Source organism: Carassius gibelio, chromosome B19 (genome assembly GCF_023724105.1).
Source record: "Carassius gibelio isolate Cgi1373 ecotype wild population from Czech Republic chromosome B19, carGib1.2-hapl.c, whole genome shotgun sequence".
NCBI classification, from domain to species: domain Eukaryota; kingdom Metazoa; phylum Chordata; class Actinopteri; order Cypriniformes; family Cyprinidae; genus Carassius; species Carassius gibelio.
In genome coordinates, this window is record NC_068414.1 from 14,902,801 (window position 1) to 14,924,385 (window position 21,585).

General features: G+C 36.6%; 1 protein-coding gene across 2 annotated transcripts in view; it reads right to left on the bottom strand.

Moving 5' to 3' along the window:
- The window catches only part of LOC127979136 (dysbindin-like), a 42,995-nt gene extending 21,772 nt beyond the window's left edge, over positions 1-21,223 (bottom strand). For both annotated transcript variants that reach the window (XM_052584337.1, XM_052584336.1), the window contains exon 1: positions 20,996-21,223. In XM_052584337.1, the coding sequence (XP_052440297.1) occupies positions 20,996-21,038 (43 nt within the window). In that variant the 5' untranslated portion in view covers positions 21,039-21,223. The remainder of the gene's footprint in view (positions 1-20,995) is intronic.
- Positions 21,224-21,585: the final 362 nt, after the last annotated feature.

Consider the following 21,585-nt stretch of genomic DNA (forward strand, 5'->3'; position numbering starts at 1 on the left):
GAGTCACACTGACAACCACTGCTGCTCAGTGAAAACCCAATGGCATCAAAAGTGTAATATTCTGATAATGACATTAAGCTGTCAATCAATCATGTGCATTAGAGTCAGCCAGCGGAGCTCATAATCCTCCTCCCACCGCCAAATGGGAAAAATCAGAGGTGTCAGCTCTGGGCAGACCTATACGATTAGAACGTACCAACTGAACGACGGGGTGGTTTTCTTAATACATGCCAGTGAGGTATGTGTGCAGTAGAATTCTATGTATAGTGCACTAACCAAATGTATTCCCATACATAATGTTGGACAAAAACTTCACTCTATTGTGCTTATAGGTGTGACTAAATAGTTTCTTAGAAATATTATGAATTTAATGATATTTTGAGAATAAGTGAACGAATAAGAAAAACAAAATGATGTTGGTTTATTATTTACAAACACCTGATACTTTCATTAGAAGTGTGAATTATTTCTTTAATATGGTCTGTTCCTTTCTCTCAATTTATTTCCCCAGTGTTGACAATTTCAGCACAACACTGCTGTGAAAAGTGGAGACATATAGTTTTAATAATTCTCTTTTTGTCTTGCAGTTTTAGTGAATCTGTTCATTAAAGTCATCTCTCTCTGGTACAGCGTGTTTCAGTCAGCTTCTGGAAGTAAAATACCATTAAAGTTCTTCATATTGAAAAGAAAAAGTTTAAAGTAGGCAAACTTCATTACCCATAATACTTGAAATATCTTGTGGGTTTATCCTGTACTCGGTCAGGAACAGTCTCTGCTTTGTGTCTCTGACACTCTGAAGATAATCTTCCAATTCATGATTTGATTTCAGAGTTCAATACAATTGTAATTTAGGTTAGGTTAGTATGTCTCAAAACTTATTGTACTGAATAGCATGTTCTAGGGCAGTGCTGCTTAGACTGAACTGGTATCTGTGTTCCTGACATCTGGGCTTTTTCTGAAAGAACATAATGTTGGTCTTTTCAAGGTTTACTGCCAGGGCCCAGTCCTGCAGGTCCAGGTGCTGCTGGACCGCTAATTCAGAGAGTTGACCTCTGGACGCTGCACTTCACTTTTTGGGGGGGTGAAGAATTCTGTATGTTTGTTGCCAGTTCGGATTGCACATGTTGTTTGAATACATGATTTTATAATGTCAAAAATGTTACACCATAAACCACTTTGGAAAAGCTTATAATATAGTCCATTGTGCCAAATATAATCGAATACTTTTTTCCCATTCTATGGTTTAAAATACTGCTAAATAACTTCCCTAGAGTACTGCTCACACAAATGCCTCTGAAATGAAAAGGGTCGAATTTGTCTCCACTCTTGTGAATGGGGGTAATGAGTCCACGGCTCCAGATGTCAGGAAAGCAGCCTGAACTAAGTAAAGTGTTGAATCATTTGCGCACAGCTGTCTGAAGCTCAGGACCACAAGATTTCTTACATTTTTGGCTTTTGAGTGTTTGTTTGTCAATTCTTTATATGTAATTGGGAAGTCAAGTGGATTTTGATTTGGTGGGATTTCTTTATATACGATTTAAAAATGTTTTGTCCAAATGTTTTCATCTTGTATTAGTAGGTCTTGTGGTTTTGATGTGCTCAGATTATTCCACATATCCCAGAACTGATTATGATTTATTGAATGCTCCGTTTTGGTCAGATGGTGCTGCTTTTTTGCTCTAAGTGTGTCTTTGTATTGTTTTAGTTTTTTGCTTAATTCACTTATATTTGCTGCTTTTTGAAATATGAGTCCATTAGTATCTCTGCTGGACCTGATACATTTGGCGTGGTAGACGATGTGTGATGTTTGTTCAGGCAATGTCTTTCCTCACTAGGGGCAGGAGGGGGATATGTCTTGGCATGTAGGGGTAAATGGCCGGTGGTATTCTGGACTTGGTAGCAAGTGTCTCGGTAATGCTGGATTGCGGCCCAGGGCTGCATCCTTTAGGCTTTTTTCTAAAATACGCACTGCATCTTTGTGTAGGTGGAGTCTATGATACAGGCCAGTGTGGTGGTGGTGGTGGGCCAGGTGTACATTGGGGATCACAAAACAGCCACTTTAAATGTTATATGGGGGTGTGTCGTGTTTTGGGAGAAGCAGGAAGATTATAATTTGGGATTCCATCGATATAAATCTGGGAACTGTTTGCCATTTTCCTCCCAGCATCAGCAGTATTTTTGCGTAGCAAGTAAAGGTCGTATATAGTCCCAGTGTGAATGAGTCCTGTGAAGTCTCTGATGACCTGGTTGGTATGGCTGGTTGTGCTACATCGCTTTGCAGTTACATTTTGGTGTGGGAAGAGTTTCCGACGGTCCACAAACATGAGGAGGAGAACATCTGGATCAGGTTCTGGAAGCCTGTGTTGCTTCAGGTGTCTGTGTGTTTGTCATAGGTATATGCTTTCTGTGTTTGTGTAGTTTGGTTTGTCTGTAGTAGGATGTGTTTTGTACTGAAGTGTGTTTTCTTTTGTGTTTTTCTATAACTGTTATCTCATTTCTTGCAGCTGTCTGTAGAAGTTCTCTTCTTTTTTGCTCGGTGCCCTCCTCTAGATTGCATAGCTGTAAACAGAGAGTTCGGTTTTCTTCTTAAAACAGTTGGTTCACGATAAAGCACGGCTATGACTCGAGGCATGCTGCACTGTAAGTAAGTCACGGCTGAAGGGGTTGCACAACAACACCCTTCACACATGACTTATTCACAATACAGCATGCCTCAAGTACCTTATTGCTTACATTTATAATAAGATACTGGCTACTGAAGATGGGCAGGGTGGTCACTGTTGCTCTCTATTCATTAATATTATATAATGTCTGAATGCCTCTCTCCGTTTTCTTCTTCTTCTTTTTCTTCTTTCTTTATAATTTTAAGGAAAGCAAAAATTTTCATTTTCTTGTGCTATGACCCCAAACTATAGCTCCTGAATAAAGGCCACTAGCATGAAAAAGACAATGAGGGGGTGGAAGACAAGGGGGCAATAATAAATCCATGTATGTCTTTAGGGCTGACTTATATTAATTTGAGTTGACTAAATGGGCCTGTAAATGAGCTTTGCACTTTGATTGAGGTAAAATGGTGTTATGTTAAATATGTGCTATCCACATGCCAACCCACACATTTCCCAGGGTGATTGTTAGAGGAAGCTGCAACAATCCCAGCTTACCAAGGTCACCGTAAGCAAATGAGCTGGTGCAAATTAAGATGGTAACAAAGAACTGAAGATTGTGCAAGATGTTGCCTTTGTGCTGTGGGCTTCCTTAAGTAACATTTTCATTTGCAAATGAATACAAACATGTCATGTATTATTAACAACAACTGTTTTATACTCAGGAAAATAAACAAAACATTTTTTCACAATATAACTGATGTTAAAGCACAGGTGAACTATGACTTCTTATACTTATTTTTAATTTAGCTTAATATTTTGGTTTTATTAACTAAAACGAGAAGGCAAATGCATTTATATGTGTGTGTGTATGTGTGTGTGTGTGTGTGTGTGTATATATATATATATATATATATATATATATATATATATATATGCAAATGCATGGAATAATAGCCAGAAAATCACACTTTTCTTTAAAACTGCCATTAATAAACACTACTTTCTGAATTGTGAGGCTTCTTTTAGCATCTGCAGACTAAAGCAGGTGCATGTCTCACAGGGGGTATCAGTTACAATCGTCTGCATTCTGCCATGTGTCTTAGTATTGATAAAGCTATAAATACCACTTTAACCCTGAAATATGATATGATAGACTCTGTGGAGTAGTCTGACAGTGCAATGATAGCCTGTCTGAAAGGACTAGGCAGTCTGACAAGAAGATGATTAGATAAGAAGGCTCTAAACATAGAGAGTTCCCTTAAATTGTTCAGACATCCTCTTTCTGTCTTTGCTCTCCAGGTCTGAGAATAGCAGAGTGTTTTCAACCATAAAACAGCAGGGCTAGTATGTAGGGAAAGTGCCTTAAATAAAAGGAATAGTTTTGTAGTCATACATATTTATTTGCTGTGACATGAAGGTGATAAACCCTGAAACAACTGTCATGAAATTATAATAAGAAATGATTATTTTCCTAATTTTCTTTAAATAAACCATTATTAAACCTTTAGACAAAATATTAAAAAGTTTGCATATGTGTTTTCCGTTACAGTTTACGAGACAATTCTCAGTATTAACTACAGTAGAAGCTTATTAGCATGCATATTACTAGCATATTGTTTTGTAGTAAAGCACATAATGCTTCATTCTGCATTAGCATATTTTAGATCCCTTAAACATACCCCATACATAAACTTAACAACTACCCTATTAACTATTAATAAGCAGCCAATTGAGTTTAAGGCAAAAGTCATGTAGTGAGAATTGGTCCTCAAACTAAAGTGTGACTGTGTTTTCTGTTGAGTATTATACTTGATGCATTAGTCTTTTTATGGCTCATATCGTATGATATACATGTACTGAGAACATGTACAGTAGATCATACATGAGAAGCAAAAAAGCCCTACATTTAATTTGAGGCCCAAATTGAGCAAAATAATATGCCATTTGGTGCAGTTGCTGATATTTATATGGCCAAAAAGTAAGATACCTGATGGAGATCAATACACAAATAAGTGTTCCTCAAAAGCCTGATGGATCATAATTGTTACTTAATACTTAACTGATACATTTTAACATTTACACTCCATACACAATTACACTTAAAGTACATTTTATACAGTAGGTAGGTTTAATTGGGTTAAATGATGACATAACATAATGTAGATTTTTCCTGCAAAAAGGAACTTATGCAGGGTTTTCAGAATGATTATTAGCATGTAAAGGAAAAGACTTTGATTCCCCAGGCTGTTGTTCCCTTAGACAGGCCTCCTGCCCACTGAAAATGCCACTATTCATTATATCTAAAAAAGTCCAGGGCCATAACATAACATACTTCTAACAAACCACACATGAAACAGCCTGCAGGAATCCAATAAACTGCTCACTCCGTCAAAACAACTGCCATTTAAATGCAATACAATAAGTAAAGGAATGAAAAAGGCCAGTGTAATGTAAAATGTTAATTAAAGTCCAGTGCTGACCATTTGAACCTAGTACGGTTAGTTGCTGTCTTATTAATGAGGCAGTCTAGATAGGATAGGCAGTGCATTTGTGCACACGAGTGGAAGAGCTGTGCGTCAGGCTGAATGAGAGTCAAACCTATGATGCAATGCAATGAAAGAAGAAGCGGCTCTTAGAGTAGCCCTTTTTAACAAGAGTCCAGCAACCTTTTCATCATACAAATGTTAATTACATTCACAATCACAGTTTAGCTCACAAATGTCAAGTGTTAGTCGGATGGCGGACAGGGGAACATGTCAGAAATGAAATACAAGCATGTCTTTGAGAATGACAGGCTCAGGGAGATGTTGGTGACGCCGGTGTCAGTTTATATTTGCCACTGAGCTGACAGGAATTGTGCTGCATCTGGAGGGGCCTCAGCATGGAGAGAATCAGTGCGGCACAAACCATTTTGAGTGGCCTTTAATAAGAAAGGCATAACGAACTGAACCCATAATCCTTCTAAATCTGTGACAGGAAGAAAGTAAATAGTGCAGCGCATTAAAATGCAAACAGCACTGCAGAAAAGTCCTTAAACATTACTCCAACATCACTGGATTTGAAATTAGTAGCTGAAAATGATGCAGGCTTCCAAACTGACTTCAATGATTACAAGTAACATTAATAAGAATTTAAAATTTAGTTACCGCGAAGTTATCATGAAGTCCGTGACAATATTTGTTGTGTGTTTTCGCGTCTTGTTAAAAGCTGTCAATCTGTGTATAAGTGGTGGGGATTTATTAGTAGTAGGCAACAAGTGACTTTTTTTTTAAGAGTCAGTAATTTAATCATTCCACGATTTTCGTATAAAATCAAAATAAAACACAAATTCATTTGTGAATGAAATAAGTGACTCCCTGTGTCCATGTATGTTCACTTCCCTGCAATATACAGTAGTAGGTGAAAAACAGTATGAAAAAGAGAGTAGTACGTCTGAATTCACGGTATTCTCACTTCCAGCGAGATTTTAAAGTGTAATCCAATGAACACTTTGCTATCCCATGAGGCCAAGTGAAAGAATTTGTGAGGAACGATGAGACACAGAGTCCAATTCAAACATACAGTCTTTAATAACATCCAGGGAAACAAGAAAACACACGTAGCAAAGATTGACATGAACAATCCTAGACAAGGGAGAACAGAATGAGCTAGAACTGAAATAGGGTAGATAACGAGAAGCAGACTGCTGAGGAGGGTAACTAATAATAAGCAACACCTGGAACTAATCTAACTAAATGGGGACAGGAACAGGAATTCTGTCACGGTCGGCTAAAATAAGGACAAACAGGAACTAAACGAGAAAATGCACGGCAGTATTTTTGTTTTGTTCTTTCATTACATTAATACATTAATAATTGTTTTCTTACAAGAGGACTTTGTTTGTGTTGTTTCCTAATGAGGATTTACATTATTATAGTCTCAACTGTTGTAATATCTTAAAGGCGCAATATGTAATTTTTCTGCTTTAAAAATAGCAGAAATAACTATATCTATGTTATATATATATTTAGTTGTGTACTTACATCATCCAGACAGTTTCTGCGAACTTTCAAATCCGTAGAAAATTATAGTTTAATTAGAAGACACGGCACGTTTCTTTATTTCCGTTTTGTCGCCCGTCTATGGCGTCATATAAACTTTGACCCCTCTAGTTTATCTAACTTCCTGCGGAACCACCAAATACAAAGGTGAACAGAAACAAAGACGAGACGAAGAAGAAAAAGTAGTAGCCTTGATTGAGACTATTATATTTTATATTTATATTCGTATTTAAACCTCAATCAATAACTAGTTATGGATCATGATTATGCTTTGCCTTCACGTTCTGTGAAGCGCAAACGTACGAGTGAAATAAATGACCCGAGATGGTTTTGGGACAAGAGAAGCAACAAGACACGGGTAAATATTGGAGTTGCATTTCCAAGATAGAGAGAGCTTCGTGACAAGCTGAAACTACAGAGAGATGCCGAACTCGCTTGCATTCTGATAAACAGGTATGCATCCATTCAGCTAACTGTATCTATCCGTATATTTTGTGAAACGATGATGTCTTGTGTAAAACGCAGACAGACTAGCTCTCATGTAAATCTACATTTGTTCTAGATCTAGCTGGATAAAGTAGCTTCAAATGCAGTTCTCTAACTTGTTCGATATCATAGTATAACGTAATTATAATTATTAACGAAAGGCGACCGTGTTTTTTAACATATATTACTACTAGCTAGATGGAATATTGATTTGATAGGGGTCTCATAATTCATATATCTCTCCGTTCGAAAAGACGTGATTGTCAAACTACTAAGTTAGAATGAGTGAGGAATGATAGGGAGCGACAGAGCGCGTGTTCCAATGAACAACAACTCCCATGAGCCTTACGCTCTTTCCCGACGTCATCAAAGTACGTCTTATGTTATTATTTTAATTGAGTGACCCCTGGTGGCCAAAAATCACATACTGTACGTTTAAGATTACTGATCTGTCTTTTTTTTTTTTTTCAATTATTAATTTTTCTTTATTATAAAAGAAGTTAAAAGTGTAGGCCTATTTTTTGTTGTGAATGTCCCAGTTGAGAAGCAGGAAGTGAAAATTTTTGATAAATGTTCATGTTTTGTGTTTTGGTTGCATTTGTGAGTTTATAAAAATGTAGATAGAGAAATGTTTTGAAGGATCTGCAGTTTTCATATTGCTGGGTATGAGAATCAATATTGTATCGTATCGTGGCGAACCATCCTATTTAAACCCCTAATTGGCAGTGCAAGAATATAAAAAAAATTGGCCTGATTTAGTTTAAAATGACTGTTTTTTTTATGTTTTAATAGTGTTAACTGCTTGCTTTAAAGCTGCAGTAGGGAACTTTTGTAAAAATTAATTTTTTACATAATTGTTAAACCTGTCATTATGTCCTGACAGTAGAATATGAGACAGATAATCTGTGAAAAAAAGTCAAGCTCCTCTGGCTCCTCCCAGTGGTCCTATTGCCATTTGCAGAAAGTCATCCGCTCCCCGTAAGAAACAACCAATCAGAGCTGCGGTCCGTAACTTTGTTTGTGTTCAAAATGTAGAAAAATGTATATAATAAGCGAGTACACCATGAATCCATTTTCCAAACCGTGTTTTTAGCTTGTCCTGAATCACTAGGGTGCACCTATAATAAGTGTTTATATTCGGACTATTTTAGATTGCTTCGGGGGTACCGCGGTGGAGTAACCCAGTACCTTTGTGATTCTTCATAGACATAAACAAAGTAGTTCCGGCTACGATGTTCTTCCGCAAGACGCAAGCAGTTCTGTTTATTAACCGCTAGAGCGTCAAAAGTTCCCTACCGCAGCTTTAAAGCAATCTATTGTATAAAAAAATGTATATAAAAAAGTGTAATGTAACTTGACTGTAGAGCAAAATTACAGAGCTGGTGTAAACTTATCCACATCACTTCGATTAGATGCTGCTATCATCTTTGTTGTGTTTATTTTGTATTAGGAGGAAAGCACACAGCACATTTTAGCATATTCATCTAAATGCCACGGGATGCTGGGATGTTCGCTAACAACATACCACTGCAAAGGTATTTCAAACATCTTCTTAACCCTAAAAGAGAAGAACAAAAAAGATCTTTGGCTCGAGTATATTGGGTCTGCTCAGGGAGAAATAGCTCTTTAAAGAAACAACTACATGGTCCCTGGTCATTACTTTATTACAGAGCCTTATGTTCCTCTCTTTCTCTCAGACAAGTGTTGGACTACGATGTCTAGGTGTTAGCCATACTTAAAGTAATAAAAGACACTGATACAGTTAAGTACAGTAAGAGTATAGTTTTTTAAGCCAGATGGTCATTGTAGCTCATTCACTGACTGTGAAAAGCAGGGCTCAGCAGTCTTGCCATTCCCCTTTATTAATGTTTCCTTTTATTGTGGCCCTTTACAATATGCTAGATGTTCCCTCTGGCTGTCAGACATCTTTTTATGCTATATGAAGTGAGTTGAATGGTGCTATCACAGCTCACACACACTGTAAAGGAAATTCTACTTCTTATTTCATTTTTATGGGACAGTATATTATAATCCTGCAGAGTTGCTTTACTGATAGTGAGGATGTGGCACTACAGACTGGTGGAAATGTAAAAGCACCGTCTTCAACCAGACAGAGAGAAACAGACTTCATTTTATTGCTCTAGATGTATTTCAATCGGAAACTTTGTGTGTAGCACCTACAGTACATCTATGCGCATCCTTCTGATGGATCTTAAACAAGATTGCATAATTTGGTCTGATTTTAATAGTTTGACCAGCACGTCAGCACATTTTCTGTCATTATTTAATGAAGATTTTCAAAAGAGGCTGTGTGCACTCCTCATTTGGGAGTCACACTCATTGGGGCCGTATCATACACCCGGCACAATGCGACAGTTCAGCACTGTTTGCATTTTCCCATCCAGTGCTACGTCGTTTAATTAGCAAATGCATTTGCACCCATTTGTGTGCACATGGGTGTGCTGGTCTAAAAAAGAGGTGTGTTCAGGCGCATTGCTATTTTAAGGAGCTGAAAATAGACTGCACCATAGACCAACTCAAACCTGGACTTTATTTTTTATTTTTTATTTAAAAAGCAGGTTAGTAGAAAATGCACCTCTGTGCGGGTCCACAGTGTGCGTTGACTTTGCTTATTACACACAGGGATAGATCGCACAAACATGCCAAATATTAAAAACAAAAGGATTACAGTGTAAAAGAATATTATTGTGTAGGCTACATAATTATAAAAATATAATGATTGATAGTCATTGCGTGTATTAGAATTAGGCTACCTATTTGCAATTCAGCCTATTACTACTTACTTATAATGAAGAATGAAATTCTACTTCATCCCAAGCCTTCTTCACCTCGGGAAGCTTTGGTGGATTCCTGCCTGTCCCGTAGATGATCTGCTCGCGTGCCTATAACCGCGCGCGAACAGATCGGTTCTTCGCTTGAGAAGCTTTTACGCCAACAAATTCCCTCATGTAAATAGCGATCCACCCTGGCGTGAGGGGAATGGGAGATGACACACTGATTGGTGTATTGAACGTTACGCCCATTACTTATTAAAGGGTCATGAAACCCCCACACTACTTATTCTAAGATTATAGCAGAATTGTTTGTGTTGTACATCATAGAAGACAATGTTAGCATCCACTAATTTTAACTGTTGGAGAAAATTGGTTAATTTTAAGCTTTTTTGCTCTATTTTCATCTTCCGGATTTAAAATCTACATTGTTTTGACGTCACGATATGTGACGTGGCAATGGACTATAGTAAATTGATGAGCATCGGTGTCTATTCAATTATTCATGAGATTGCATGTTCTTATCCTATGAAGAAGACTCTTCGCTTAATTATTCACAGAAGAATGTTTTTTCTTTGTAATAAGAGTTCGGCACAAACGCGATTCATTCACTTGGTGAGTGTAACCGTTTTTATAGCTCTGTGACACACACAACCTGTCAAAAGACTTATATGAACGGCACAGAATAATATATATGTCTCATTTGTGAGTCGCTTTGAATAAAAGCGTCTGCTAAATGACTGAATGTAAATGTAATATGTTTTCGAAGCAGGGTGCATCAAATGGCTGTGCATTTATTTGTGTTTCTGTGTGTGCTGTCCGTCTTCCCTCTTCCCCCTCCCCCGGTCCGCTGCACACCACGCCCACTTTTTTAGAATTTTTTTAAAACTGCGGGGAGAACTAACCAGTGCAGAAATAGGGGGTTTCATGACCCTTTAAGAGAATAGGACCAACCCATTCCAAAAATGCGCCTCGGCACATGGACCGTTTTTTCTTCATTAACATAGCAAAAGTGGATTTGGACACGCACTATACATGCACTATACACTATACACTTTGTGTTTAGATAAAAAAAAAAAAAATAGAGCCCATGGTCTTTGTCAAAAGTGACCGGACACCTGAAATGTAACTTCTTTTTTTCTTCAGTTAAATAAATCTAATATATACTTTTGTATTTTAAGATCATTTCATGTTACTAATTAACATTTATGCAAAAAATATGATCAACTTTTCCCATCGAAAATGTAACAAAAAATGTTTTTTCAATTTTTTTTTTCAATCAATGCAGTAATTCAGATGAAAGTAGAAAGCAAGAATAACACCATCTTGTGAGAGCAAGTTTACTTTTATTAGGTTGTGGATTTAAATGTATATTAAGACATTCTCAGTTTTTGTCAAGGTTTATATATATATAATATATATCTTTTTTTTTTCCGTACCATTCTAGCTATGATTTTTTAAATTATAAAAAGACTTCACAAGGGTTAAAATAAACAATGGGGCAGTTTGACCAAACAGCACAGCTACATCCTGAGTGAAAGTGTGCATGTGTGTGTGTGTAAGTGCGTGTGTGTGTGTGTGTGTGGTCTCTCTGTGTAATTAACCTGCAGAAGGGACGCTAATCCTGCTCTCATCTGCTGAGAGTCCAACTAAAACTCATTTGCTTAAAAGGCTGTTTACTACAGATTGGCAGCTTGCTTTTCCTGTCTCCATCCTTCTTTGTATGTGTGCGATTACTTTTTAAAGAAAAAAAAAGCAGCATTTCTCAGCATTCTTCTCAGCTCAGTCAAATTAAGCTAATGATAATATAAAACATGCTGAATTTCCCTTTATATGTCATTTTATGGGCAATAGAATACCTTTATGGTAAGCAGTCACACATATCACTCATATCAATATATGTCATGATGGTGTCTCATCTGAAGTATGACATTTGCTTTCCTTCTGTTTAAGGTCCCATAGAGCCTAGTGCAAATTATTAAAACCTACTAAATTCCATTGAAATGTTTTAGTATGTTTTTAATTGCATTGGTTAATCAAAACAACTAGACAGATATTATTGAAGCTTCAGCTCTGTCATATCTCAGTGTAACTTTTCATTTGACTACAGAAAAATGTAATAATGTAAATCTGAACTAAGTAACAGAAAATGAAGCACAAAAAAATCATATATATACACTACTGATGAAAAGGACAAACTAAATTATTTAGGACAAATGTGTGATGTGTCATGTTTACACCCACCTATTTTATGCACATTTTGGAATATCACATAAAAAATATTGAATGTTGGATGGAAGTGCCAAAATGTGCATAAAATAATTATCAAAGTCATCAAAGTATTTTTTGTAATTCACAGTTAACTTATTAATCGACTTCATTATAGCACATATAGAAATAAATTGCATATACATTTAAAGTCTTATATAAATTCAAACTCGTACAAATAAAATGTTTGCCATATACACTGAAAATAATCAGAAAATTATAGCATGTGAAAATGTATTTATTCATATTTCATGTCCAGGTATCTGAGACCCCTTACAAAAGCAATGTAATCTTTTCATATAAGTTGTTTGAACCATGTTCATTTTGTTAGTTATCAGTTCTCAGAAAATTAGAAAAAGTCATCAAGTATGTGACGTTAAATATGTTTTTGATCTATTTAATGGGTCTCTCAAACTTCAAACTTCAAACAGAACATGGAAGTTAAAGGCATGATTAAAGAAGCTAGCAGGGTGACGTCCTCAGGATATATTGGACAGAATCGTCTCATCTCAGAACTGTCTCTTCTTTAAACCTCTATGAGAGAGTCTGAGGTCCCAGGTCTCTGGCGTAGTCTTGTCTCATCTGTCTGCACTGGGAACTAGAGGTTTGGACTTGAATCAAATCACTATTCTGAGAACAGCTTGACTTGACATACACCAAACCCTTCAGGTCTGACCCGACTTCAGATCACGTGGAATAAGTCATTTTTAACAGTCCCAGATGGGAATTGTGTGCAGTGATTTGTTCATCAGAAGTTAGAGGGGATGAAATACGCCTATTAGTGTGAAATGTCATTCAAAATAACTGATTTGCTGCTGTTTATTTGCATTATCCCAGCAAGCAAGTTAATCACGTCTGGACCTGTTTGATAGCAGCACTGAAAAACAGATTTACAGCCTACAATAACCAGCATAAGCTAGCTAATTATCTTCCTTATTTCATTTCCATTTCATTTTGCAAATCGTAATCATGGAAGCCATTAATTCATGGCTATTCAATAACACATTTAGTATATGCCAATTACACAAATCCAGTTTTCCTAACTACACTGGCATTGGTTAATAATGTACAGTTTTATCATCATTATCATCTTCTTCTTCTTCTTTAATAATAATAATAATAATAATACATAAGTAATGATAACAATTCATGTGATAATACGATAATAAATTTATTAAAATCCAAACAGATAACAACAATTAAATCATAATAATTTACTTAATTATAGAAGTGATGAATGATCTTAAAAGTAAACAAATGATAACAGCAATAATGAATATATTAACAAATAATAAATATGGTCAACTCAACAAAAACTATATTTTTATTTAAACTAAACAAACATAAACATTTTTTTATATTTTATATAATTCATTAAGATTTGAAGGCCAACTTAAAAGCCTGATTATTTCAAACAAAACATAAATGACAACAATATTAGTGTCATAAATGATATTAAATAAGTATAATAACATTAATGACACATAAATAATTATAACAAAAATATTTATTAAAATGTGAATATAGTAATATAGTAATACATTGTATTAAACCAGACAAATATTACTACTGCTCCTTCTGCTACTAATAATAATATATGATATATTATATATTATAATATAATATCCATATAATATCCTATGAAATAAATAATAATAAAAAATAATATTTTTATGAAAAAGTTGAATGAATGAATGAATGAATGAATTGTGTATAATGTATTTTTTAGATCTGGAGGCCACCTTAAAGGCTTGACTCAGTTAGACTAAAATATACAGAGGCTAAACGCTTGATAACACAAAGTTTGTCACAAAAAAATCAATTAACTGAGTGAAAATGATCACTTATAAAAAAGGCTTTCTGACTTACTCTGGTTAAAAATACTGTTAAAATAAACGTATTTGTTGCTAAGACAATCTCTTAATATCTCATATAATAGCTCTTATAATTCACCCGAAGCAAAATATAAATTAGCACAGCATCATTCGCATAACAGTTCTGTTTTCTCCTTTTTTACAGTATGGAGCTGCATATGGAATATGGGTCAGTCCCAGTTCAACTGTTATATCTAGACATCCGTGTGTGTCTTCTGCACACTAATTCCCTCAGAGTGAGTCCTCCTTTTGTGCTCTCAGCCACATCCACTGCCAATTAACAGCAGCACAGATCCTACATCACAAAAACCTCCTTACCTTCCAGCTCTCATTCTGAGCATCCACATCCATTATTCCAAAAGGTTTACGTTCCCCTTCAACCTCATGCGCCGTCAGCACACTTCACTGTTCACACTGAGGTTAAGTAGTTTGAGCAGCATAAGGCTGTTTTCCATCTGAGCACCTGTTTATCCAGGTGCTCTGTGAATGTGAGCGTGCTGCTGTGCCAAACTCCCTTGACTGTTCATTGTACATGTGTTAAGCAGCTTGACACTGAATGCTATTTTCCCATCACGACTGCTTCTTTAGCAATGTTGTAAAGACATTTAACCTACCTTTGTGTAAAGAACAAAGTTGTGCAACATGAGAGCGAATTAAGATTTGAGCCCTCCCCTTCAGTGACATTACATGCTTGCTTTGTTTGTTAACTGGAGCATTTGTTATTGTTGTTATTGGTTGCTTACATGCAGTGTGCAATATATACTGTATACTTTGCTCAGTATTTACAAATATAGAAATGGTTTGAGAGCATAACTGTCACAAATCCGGTCTCTGCTATCTGCCATCAGAGGGCTCCACTACCACTCTATTTTCCTCCGGACTCCATTTCCCATAATCCCATGCATAGGAATTGATAACAAACTCACCTGTTACCCATTAGTAGACTATTTAAGCAGCACACACACACACTCACAGCTAGGTGTTGTATCCTGATTTCTTGTACCCTTGTTTCCCTTGCCTTGCCTGACATTTTTTTTTTTTTTTTTTTTTTGCTCCGCCTTGTTGTGTTTTTGACTTTGGACTGTTTACCTAGTGTTTCTGTGATTACTTGCTGCTTGCCCTGACCATTGCCCTTTTCTGTCTCGCCCTGTTCATTGTTGTTGGCTGGTGGTGGATAACCCTGCTTGTTTTGACTACACTCTTTTTAAAGGCGCAATATGTAATTTTTCTGCTTTAAAAATAGCAGAAATCACTATATCTATGTTATATATATTTTTTTGTTGTGTACTTATATCATCCCAATAGTTTCCACGAACTTTCAAATCCGGAGAAAATTATAGTTTAATTAGAAGACACGGCACGTTTCTTTATTTCCGTTTTGTCGCCCGTCTATGGCGTCATATAAACTTTGACCCCTCTAGTTTATCTAACTTCCTGCGGAACCACCAAATACAAAGGTGAACAGAAACAAAGACGAGACGAAGAAGAAAAAGTAGTAGCCTTGATTGAGACTATTATATTTTATATTTATATTCGTATTTAAACCTCAATCAATAACTAGTTATGGATCATGATTATGCTTTGCCTGCACGTTCTGTGAAGCGCAAATGCACGGGTGAAATAAATGACCCGAGATGGTTTTGGGACAAGAGAAGCTACAAGACACGGGTAAATATTGGAGTTGCATTTCCAAGATAGAGAGAGCTTCGTGACAAGCTGAAACTACAGAGAGATGCCGAACTCGCTTGCATTCTGATAAACAGGTATGCATCCATTCAGCTAACTGTATCTATCCGTATATTTTGTGAAACGATGATGTCTTGTGTAAAACGCAGATGGACTAGCTCTCATGTAAATCTACATTTGTTCTATATCTAGCTGAATAAAGTAGCTTCAAATGCAGTTCTCTAACTATTTCTCGCGCTTTATGTCTATGCTTTAAAACATCTCCTGTTGGCAAATAATGAATTTGCATTTTCATTAAGTCCGCCTGATCCACGCAGCAAATGTTTTGTTTGTTATCAAAAAATATCTACTCTAGAGGGACATGGCTGTTGTTATTGATTCTATTTGGAAGTCTACCGGAAGTTAAGTTAGGTCCACAAAAGCGCTCATGCGCAGTAACGTTTATGTTGTTGCCGTTGAAACCGTCTATATCTCTCCTTTCGAAAAGACGTGATTGTCAAAATACTAAGTTAGAATGAGTGAGGAATGATAGGGAGCGACAGAGCGCGTGTTCCAATGAACAACTACTCCCATGAGCCTTACGCTCTTTCCCGATGTCATCAAAGTACATCTTATGTTATTATTTTGATTGAGTGACCCCTGGTGGCCAAAAATTCCATACTGTGCGTTTAAATAAAGCCTGAACATAGATCTCCAACATCGTCACGCTGCCCTGTTACAATAAGGAGGGCCAGTTATGACATTCATAGTCTTCAATGGGAGTGCACAGGCTAAAGAGTTCTTAAAATGCAATTTGTTTATTCAATTCTCTGATTGGTGGAGATTCTCTGCAGAATCATGGGTAATGTAGTTTTTATCCGGAACTCTGATGCTAAACATGTTTATTTAATGGTTTACCAGGTATTGCTAAAAAATAATTCCCCTATAGAGAAAATGAAGTTTTTTTTTATTTATTTTTTTACATCAGAAACTGACTGCTGCAGTGTATGAACCATTGATATTATATTCATCACATCCTTCTTGACTCATTATGTTTATTATTATTAGATTGGAGCATTAAGACATTTTTCCACAAAATTTGGTTTAAAAAGGCAAAATAATTATGTATATTTTTATTTGTGATATAATAACTGAACGCCATTTACAAAATTAAACTGGTTTCTTTATTATAATGCGAGAGTTCTGTTGTGTTGCACATTTTCTATGCAACAGACAGCTTTGTTGATTATGACGGTAGCACTATAATCCTCAGAGAGGATCTAGCAGCCTGCTGATGAATAATGTGAGTCAGATCTGCTCTGCCACCTTCGGGATCTAGGGACAATCAAGACATACAAAACACTGAACAAAGTTTGTGACTCATAAAATTATATGGTAGGCCAGAGATGATATTTGTACTGGATAAAGAAGATATAAGGGCCATTGATGTGACTCAATAAATAGTGAACTTGCACATTACAAAAAAAAAGAAAAAAGTTATAGAGTAGACTAAACATGACAATCATATATATCCTGTTTATTAAGGAAATTTGATGCTTTCATCTTTCTGTCAAAAATACTACTGTAATACTACTGTTTGTTCAACCTCAAAGAACACACACACACACACACCTCCAAATCCAATCCATGTCTCCAAGCTGTCATCCTTATGAAATAATATTTCATAGTTCATCAACACTGAGCAAAGGCAGGAGGAGAGAGGGCTATACAGCACACTACCAAATTAACACTACACTAATTCTTTCCGTCGCATGGTAATTTAAACACTATTAATATTTAATGTACAAGCAAGGGAACCCTGGCACACAGTAAAGTAAAATGAAGCAGTGAGGAGACAAACAAGAAGAGTTTAGAGCCTGCTTTCTGTTGATTTCAGCTCAATATCCTTTAATCAGCACCTCTGTCATCTCACTGAGTGGCTTTAGCTGTCAGCACAAACCGCTGTGTGTGAATCCAACTGAAGATTATTCAACAATACTTCTCACTTGAGCATCTCCTAAAGCCTCTTTAGGAAACATTTCACTCTGAATTTAGATTTTGTTATTATTTACTGGCACTAATGTCTTTCCGACCTGCATGACGTACTTTCTTCAGTGTAACACAAAATGAGAAGTTCGGCAGAATGTTCAAGCTGCTGTTTTCCATACAATAAAAGTGAATGGGGACTGGGGCTATCAAGCTTTAGAAAGGACCAAAAGAGCACCATGAAAGTTATCAATATGACATGTGCACTATATTCCAATTCTTTGAAAGTCATACAATATTTTATTTGAAGAAAAGACCTAATTTAAATCTTTATATCCTTCATGTCATTCATCTTCATTCAACTCTTCATCAATCCCCCTGGTTGTATACATTCAAACATGATGCATTAAGACGTATCTCATAGCAGATTTGATGTCAATGACATCACATGGAACTAAAAATCCCATTCATTTTCTTTATCGGGGAATTGATTTTTACCATTAATGTATAAATCCATAATGACAGGACGACTGTGAGCTATGAGGCTGTTAATTGTTATCAATGGAATATGCATTTGTTGAAGATATTAGTTATTCTTAAAATAATCATGTTTACTGAGTGCTTTACTCAATGTAGCCTAGAGAATGTCCCTAAAATGCAAGATATGGGACAAAATGCTCCTGTTTGAGATTGTGTCTCATATTTACATCACATAGTTAAGAAATATATCTGCTGATTGGCTTCATCACCCTGTCTCCTCTCCACCAGTAAGCTTGTGTGCGTTGGGTGTTCTGGCACAATATGGCTGCACACTGGTGGTGGATGAGGAGATACCCCCTGACTATGTAAAGTGCTTTGAGTGCCTAGAAAAGTGCTATAGAAATGTAAGGAATTGTTATTATTATTAAATATCACACAAGCTTTAGGCTAAGTACAGCGGCATTTCATTTCTTAATCCACATTTTGAACGAATTTGGTGAACCATTTGGCGCGTTGAACCATTGGCATATGAGCAGGATTTGAAGTGGTGCTGCAAAGACCGAACGGTGTATGACATCAAAGTACCGCCAGAGCGATTCAAAGGCACAAAGAGTCGTCTGCTCTCTAAGATCTTGTGTTTCTTTGATGTCACACACCGATTGGTTTGATGGTGATGACCCGCTTCAAGTCGAACACACCTAACAATTCAATGAACCATTCATAAAGAACCATTTACTTTACTCCTGAATGAATCAGCCATTTGAACGAATCAAATTAATGAATAAACGACTCGATGACTGCCATTTTTAGTTTATTATTTAGAGTATCACTTCATTAAAGAAATAATTTCATATTTTCATAGTAATAATAATAAAATTAAGAAAATTACTTAAGTTATAGTTCACCCAACCAAAAATGACAATTCTGTCATCATTTACTCACATGGCCCAAAATAGGCTATATGTGATCAATTTTATCAATGAAAATTTTTATTGCTTAACTTATTTTTTGTAATGCCTGTTTGATGCTTTGCACAACAATGACTTTAAATGATATTTTCTGAGCAATTTCTCCAAATTCGATGTGCGATTAATTTGATTAATTAATCACATCATGGAATGAATTAGATTAAAAATATTAATTGCTTACCAGCCCTAATAAATTATATATCCCTATAGGAAAAATTTAAGTAAACTAGTCCTCTGTTGATTCTCGTCTTGTGACTCATCATTGATTGATGTACCTTATTTAAATAATATGCAAGAATGGGATTTTGTGTGATGTGTGAACATTCGGGAAATGGCCAATTTTTTATATATTTTTTTTTCAGATAACTAACTCTTTGAGATCTAAATGAATGGATTAACTAACTGGCTTAACTACTTTGTGTCCAAACACTTGAAGAGACAAAATAACAATCACTTCTGGTGCTGGTTAAAAACCAAAGTGGGCTGAGGGTCATTGAGAGCAGGTGGTTTGCGTAATTGAAGATATTCTGGGATGAGGTTTCCAGGGTCTGAAAGAGCCTTGACAGTACAGTAAATCGCATTCTGAAGAGGGGAGACGGAAGGGGGATGGGTGGGGTCATCATAATAACGAGACTTAGAGAGCTCTCCTGCACTACTAATCAACATGAAAGCCAAACAGTCTCAAAGGCGGTGGATAAACGGCACATGGAGATGTGGGATTTTTTTTATGTATGTGTGTGTGTGTGTGTGTGTGTGCATGATATCACAGTGTGTGTCTCAGTGTTCCATCAATACTCAGTACTCAAGTTCGTCCCCTAAGGATTCTCCCTCACACAGCTTTCACACTGACTCATACAAGCTGCTATTATTCCACTCACCGCCGCTCCAACATCTTCACATGCAATGAAATATTAACAAAAGTTTTTTCTTGTGAAAAAATGCACTGGACAATGCTAGAAAGCTGCAGCTTGGAGACTCCAGTAACAGTGCTTTAAAGCAGCGCTTCTCAACTGGTAAAAAATACAAACAATGCTGATGAATAAATGCCGTCATATAAGCATACATTATTAGCATAACTAAATAATAAGGCTAATCAATGTTTACAAGACTGTGAAAATACTTTCCGTCGTTGTTGACGTCAAAGGAGTTGGCAACACATTTGGTGATGCCAAAGGTTGTGCGTCCAATCAAATTCCATTGTATTTTGATGCAAATTCATCTGTATTTGGTAGAAGCTAGCCAAACTGTGTTTCCTTAATTAAATAAAGATAAACACCGTTTTTGTTGACCACAGTGTCTTGGCCGATGAATTATTGGCTGCTTGAGAGTGTGAGATCATCAAAATTTAAGATGCAAAATAATTTTGTATATTTCAGTTCATGATAATGTGAATACGTCTCAGCATTTGATTTAAGGACACATTTGTTTACTTTTGCATGATAAACTACATTCATTTTTGGCTAGCCACCTTAAATCCAGTGTAAAATCTGGATCTGGATGCAAAAGCAATTGCAAAGAACCTCTGATTTAGTGCTAAAAGACACATCGCTAAGTGCAAGAAAGACCTATGCCTCCTTTCTCTCTTCCATCTTATTAAAACGCCATTAAGTGATTAAAAAACATCCAATATAATGAGACATCATATCACTCCACCCACTACAACCACCCTCCAATTGGAAACAAAACAAGCCAATTCTAGTAAACAACTGTTATCTGAAATCCTGATCAACAGCTGCTCTGTTCCAGCATGCACATCTTTAAACAACCCATGCAGAGTCACTGAAGCACTGCGGGTCAGAAGATACTTCATGAAAGAGAGACACTACTTACAGGAATCCCTCTTGCTGCCGCTGGTGGATGCTGGGGAAGACATCCCAGAGCCGCTGCTGAGTCTGACCAGGAGACTTGCAGTGGGAGTGTCGATTTTCGTTTACAGCACAGGCCACCCGCCACACATCCTGAACGTATAGACGAGCAGCACTGGAGGTTTAGAGACACACACACACACACACGGCCAGTGATGCTGTGGAGCAGTGCAGCATGCAGCAAGCACTTGGCTGTCTGATGGAGCGAGAGGCAGAGCACCAGTGAGTAGTAGATAGGAATGTACCACTCAGCATCTCGGGAGGGGAACCACTCGGAGAGAGAAAGAGAGAGACCGAGAGAGAGAGAGAGAGAGAGAGAGAGAGAGAGAGACTGCATTAATAGAGCATGGAAATCATGAATAGGAAGAGGAAGAAGAACACAGAAGATCACAGAGTGAGACCAACACAAACTTTGTATTCCACAGAAGACTATACACAGAAGTTATACAGGTTTGCAATGTTATGAGGGTGAGTAAATGAAGACAGATTGTTTTTGAGGGGAACTATTCCATACACATTTTTACATTCACACAGGTCAGGAAGTAATAAGTGACA